The sequence below is a fragment of the Gavialis gangeticus genome, unplaced genomic scaffold, assembly GCF_001723915.1.
Source record: "Gavialis gangeticus isolate Ggan-Ray unplaced genomic scaffold, GavGan_comp1, whole genome shotgun sequence".
Taxonomy (NCBI): domain Eukaryota; kingdom Metazoa; phylum Chordata; order Crocodylia; family Gavialidae; genus Gavialis; species Gavialis gangeticus.
In genome coordinates this window covers 80170981-80176346 of record NW_017729025.1, presented here as the reverse complement: position 1 = coordinate 80176346, position 5366 = coordinate 80170981, and the positions used below count along the sequence as shown (strand labels likewise).

The window sequence follows — 5366 nt, the reverse complement described above, 5'->3', positions numbered from 1 at the left end:
GTGCACCTTATTTGGGGGTGTGAGATACACAAGAAAATATGGAAAATATGAAAATTCAAACAATGAATCTTCAATGAAGGAAAAATAATGGCCTTTAACAGCATACATACATAGGTTTTGTATCAGAGATTGAGGAAGTCACCTATTCATATAGCCTCATCCTCTCTCAAACAAACAAATCTTGACATTTCTTACCCGGCCTGAATTCCAAGGTCCTGCTCTCAGTTCATTTTCTTTAGCCCTTGCTGCTGGAAGTGCTGCCCACGGCTGAGGGGTAAGTACAGGAAACTCAGTTCCAGAGGCTGAAGCTGTATTTTCATCAAACACCGCAAAATTTGGACCATTTGACATTTGTTGAGAGCTTTGATTCAGGATGCTATGGCCTCGGTTTGAGACTAGAAGTAGCAAGGAAATAAGTTGGATATAAACATTCAAATGCAGATGTCAGTTTTTTGCATATTTTTACAACATAAAACACCACTTTTCAAGGAACAGGACGACTGCCCAGTTCACCTTACCTTTAAGAGCATCTCCTACACGACTTATTGGGGCTTTCATTGTCTTTTTCCCCTTGCCTTTCAGATCCGCCAGCGAACTTCTTTGAGGTTCAGCAAGGCCTGGAAGACTGAATTCCTCTTCATCATTACCCTCTTCCTCAAGTCCCTGAATGATATGCCGAGAGACACGGGCCTGAAACTGCCTAAAGAAATGCAGATACCAATGTGAACTCCACTGTATATGACACCCATTTAGAACTGTGCAAAACAAACTCGCTTTTCTGCCCATTAGGGAGTCATGCTTACCTGTGATGGGACTGTAGTTTGTCCAGAGGATCAGCCTTCCGCTGTATCCCCTCCTGGAATATTAAATCTGCTTTCTTGTAATTTCCTCTTGCCTCAAGTTCTTCTGCCCATGTGACATAGAATAATGCCAATGATGTGCCAATTTCCTGGCTGTGCAGATAACTATACAGATCCAAGGGTTCACTGCAGCAGTTTCCCTGCAGTAGTCCAAATTTTATGTTTTAGGTCTCACTGTACCAAACTCAAAGGAAAAACTTCTGGGCTAGCTCCCACTAGTTGATACTCTTGCAAGGCTTCCAGTGGTTAGAAGGCAAGTTTCAAAGAAGTAGTTTCAAGGGCAGAACATAGTGCTAAATCATATTAAATGTATAGAAGATATAGAAAATAATTCAGTAGGAAACAGTTAAATACTAGGAGAGAAACATCTATTTTTTGCTTGAACTTGCTATATTTGATACTGTTATAGCCATTCACTTAATTCCAACCTACAAACTTATCTATGGATATTTTGCTTTAATCATTTTCTTTATGAATGTTTGAGGGCAGATGTCCTGTAAATCCTCAGGAAAAAAAAAAAAAAAAATCACAAGACTAGACCTTGTCAATAGCCAGAAATGTTGGGAGGCTGAAAAAACAACAGAAACTACTGGAAACCAGAGCAAAAGCACTGAATGTACATTTTATAGCAGCAACTATAAATCACTCCCAGCCTAGACAGAATTCAGATCAGTGACTAAGACCATCATTACTAACCTCAAGCCATCTAGATGCAGTGCCCTCAACACATGTACCATCTACAAAACAGAACAATGAAAATGGCCATTTTGCTGAGTCTCACATTTTTAAATTTGGTTTAAATAAATTACGAAGAGAAAGGACACTTTCTTTTGCCCCAACAAATCAAGTCTTTCCACAAGCCTGCTTTCCTTCCAGTAAAAATCAAAGTTAAAAAAAAATAAATTTATCTCTCTCTCACTATTCTTTGACTGTACCACCAGCTATGCTGTTTGTTAACAGGCAGATAACGGCTGCCATTCACAATGCAGGATTCTCACCTCATCTTGACTACAGAGGTCTGGAACCGTTTCAGGATCAATTTCTCATTTTCCAGTTGAAGTACCACTGAAATCAGTCTTAAGGACAGCAGAAAGGATACGAATTTTGTAAAGTGTTTATGTGATACGAGCAAGAAAACCGTCTATTATGCAAGACATTTATTCTTAAAGATAGTCTCCCTCCTGACAAATAATACAGAAAAGGGAGCTAGGCAAATACAATGTTCTGTGAAATACTAATACATCAAAGGAAGTACTCTCACTTGGTAAAGTTATATAGAGTGGAAAATGAGTCAGAGAGAGGCTGCTGGGCCACTATTGCAAATGATCCAACTGTATCTTTTAAACAAATAAAAACCAAACAAAAAATAAAACCCTGTATTTAAGTGTTACATCCACTATTTTACAAGTAATATTTAAAATAAGTACAAGTGAAAGATTATTAAAAAAGCAACCCTGGAAGAGTAAAAGGAAGAAACCCCGATTCCCATTTTCTTTGTGTATAGCAAGTTCTGCTGTTAGTTTTCTCCGAGTGTGTGGACCTATCCTGCAGCAACAAGTGAGAGAAGAATTCTATAAAAATAAATAAATAAATAAATAAAAAGATTAAAAAAAATAAAAAGCTCTAAGTCATACTGAATCACAGGGCCTCAAAACTTAGAGAATAAAGTACCTCAAATTTCTTTAACACATTTCAACTCAGATCTGATTTTACAAACAGAGCAAGAGGAGGTTTAAGTGACTAAGTGAAAACCAAGAAAACTGAAGAAAGATGTGGTTTTACTTTGTTAAATGCATACTTCTGAAAAAGGCTGCATAGCTATTTAGGCTTAATGATCCTGGAAACCATCTGAGAATTCTACCCATATTGAATAGTAGAACTGGGTCAGTCAAAAAATAATACCTCCTACATATTTTCCTCAGCCAAACATTTTTGAAAAAAAAGTATTCAACTTGCACAGAAAGTTTACACATCATCCCTGACAACACAGCTATTCATAAACATAGTCTTCTTCTCAGAATCAGTGACATAGACTGCCTAGGGAAGTTGCGGACTCTTCATCACTAGAAGTGCTCAAGAAGAGGTTGGACAGCCACTGGTCAGGGATGATCTAAGCATAACTATGTCTATGTTCTACCGTGGGTACTTCCCATGCTTCTGAGCTTTGCTGGTTGTCCCTGCTCCTACCCACTTTTCTGCTACGTCAGAGTGTTTTTAAGCTTTTTCAGAGGCATTGGGTATTGACTACAAGCCATGGTTGTGGACTTTGACTGGGGTGTAACAATGTTCCTGCTGGAAGCAAAGCTGGAGGTTCCTGGCTAAAAGGTCTTGCCCCTCCACTCAGGATCAGACTGATCTCACCATATTTGGGGTCAGGAATTAATTTTACCCCATGGTCAGACTGGTAGGGACTGTGAGGGTTTTTGCCTTCCTCTGTAGTGCGAGGGTAGGACACTCTACCCCAGACCTCTTGAGAGTATACTGGCAACATTTTACAGAAGTAGGACATTGGCTGCTGTGGTTCCCATTTTACCTGTGGCAGGTTAGGGTGTTAGGTCTATGTTGCGACAGGCTTGATAATAGTTTTATGCAGCGTTTCGATTATGGTTACAATCCAAGGGTGGTTTGGATAGGGATGATCCTGCCACAGGCAGGGGCTTGGACTAGATGACCTCTGGAGCCCTCCCAGCCCTACTTCTCTGTAATTCTATGATTTAGTCAGTGGCCTTTTTCCACTGATAAACAAAAACATGTATCTTGACACTGTACAAGAATCAGTCATAGTAATACCTAATTTTTATCTTTTAAGCAAACCATAGACATGAAGGATGTCCTCTTGTTGACTTCTTGACTAATGGGACAAAAACTCAGAGGCTGATATCAAGACCCTAAAGAAACTGAAACACTGCATGAAAAGAGCCATCCTGAAAAAAAAAATACCATGCAGAGGCAGCACTTCAGACAACCTGCCTACTCATAAGCTTGTACACCAAAGGTAATCAGGGCTTTCCCATCTTCCATATAGCCCAGAGGATGGAGGACAGACTACGAAGACAAGAACTTCTATATTGTTGACCAGTGAAAAAAGACCTTGTGTGCGCAAGTTTAATTTTTTTTTTCCAATATTGAGGGGCGAAAAAAGGAGGTACTGCTTTCTGACTTACCCTTGTAAACCCTGTATTGTGAAATGCAGTCACATACATGCTCGACTGATGTGAACGAGCTATCCCCAAGACAGCAATGTACCAAGAAAAGCGGGTCAGTTATGTCTGAAGTGGCATCCAAAAGCCTCAGAAAATGCACTCCAACCCTCCATGCCTCCAAAAATCTGAGGGACACTCACAAATTTCAGCCAAAGACTGAGGTAGCGAAGATCTTGGTAGTATCTATGTTGCTCATGAAGTGCCTTCACAGCTCTCTCCAGCACTGCTGAAAGGTTACTTTCCTTTCCACCTTGAGGAAATGTCTGTTCTGTCCATTTGATATATCTAGAGACAGGATACTAGGACTTCAATTTATGTACAATATAAGGACAGCTAAGGAAAGTGAGATTTATGAAAAACAGTGGATTTCAACAGCAATAAGCACATATTTAATAAACCTTGCCCTCAGTGGGTTTTGTGTTAACAAAAATAATTGTATTTCCCTTTCATTAACACACCTCAGTAGAATTCTCTACAAATGTCAGTGACAAGGGATTGAACTATCCCATTGTAGTGAAAGTGAAGGAAGCTTACCGATCCCAGACATCCAGTGGATCATCTCCAGAGTAAAAGCGGATTTCAGATTCAAATTCCCTAGAAGAATATCACAACACATAAATATCACTGTATATAGATAGCACAGTAGAAAACAATATCCTTGGACCCACCCTCATATTACTACTTCTCCAATGAAAAAAAATATTTAATACTGAAAGGCTGTTTTAGTGTCTCAAATGGTACTTAATATTAAAAACTTCTCTTGCATTTCTGTGCCAAAGAAATGGTTCAAGAATCCAGTTTTGCATCTTTTGATATTGAACCAAACTGACCAGGTTCTAATAAGGAAGAAAACAAATTTCCCACTTTAACATTAAGCATGAACAAGAAGAGATGCATGAAGCAGACACAGACTGAGCTAAATAAAAGAGAAAAGATTCCAGGCTGTGAACCAAGAGTGAAGAGGTATTGTCAAGGGCCAGCATAAGAACAGCTTTTTAATACATTTCCACAAATCACTATCCTGAGGGGTACGGTCCCACTTGACAAGATCCCTCTTGCATTCTGGTGCGCTACTAACATTCTGGTGCACTACTATAATGAAGACAGGGTTGTTGGTTGTAGCCATGTTGGTCTAAGGACATAGGCAGGCAAGGTTCTTTGGGTAGATATGATATCTTTCATTAGACCAACTAAATAGTTGGGAAAAAGTTAAAAGTGAAGAATTGCTGAAGTACAAAAAGAAAATCCCCACAAACTGCCAGGGAAAATTAAAGAAGGTAAAAAGTCCTCATAGATAGAAAAT

General features: G+C 39.2%; 1 protein-coding gene across 2 annotated transcripts in view; it reads right to left on the bottom strand.

The window, feature by feature from the left end:
• The window catches only part of BUB1B (BUB1 mitotic checkpoint serine/threonine kinase B), a 55934-nt gene that overhangs the window by 44427 nt on the left and 6141 nt on the right, over positions 1–5366 (bottom strand). For both annotated transcript variants that reach the window (XM_019518989.1, XM_019518990.1), the window contains exons 3-7: positions 4598–4657; positions 4204–4348; positions 804–1000; positions 519–700; positions 196–395 (exon numbers count right to left, since the gene is read on the bottom strand). In XM_019518989.1, the coding sequence (XP_019374534.1) occupies positions 196–395; positions 519–700; positions 804–1000; positions 4204–4348; positions 4598–4657 (784 nt within the window). The remainder of the gene's footprint in view (positions 1–195; positions 396–518; positions 701–803; positions 1001–4203; positions 4349–4597; positions 4658–5366) is intronic.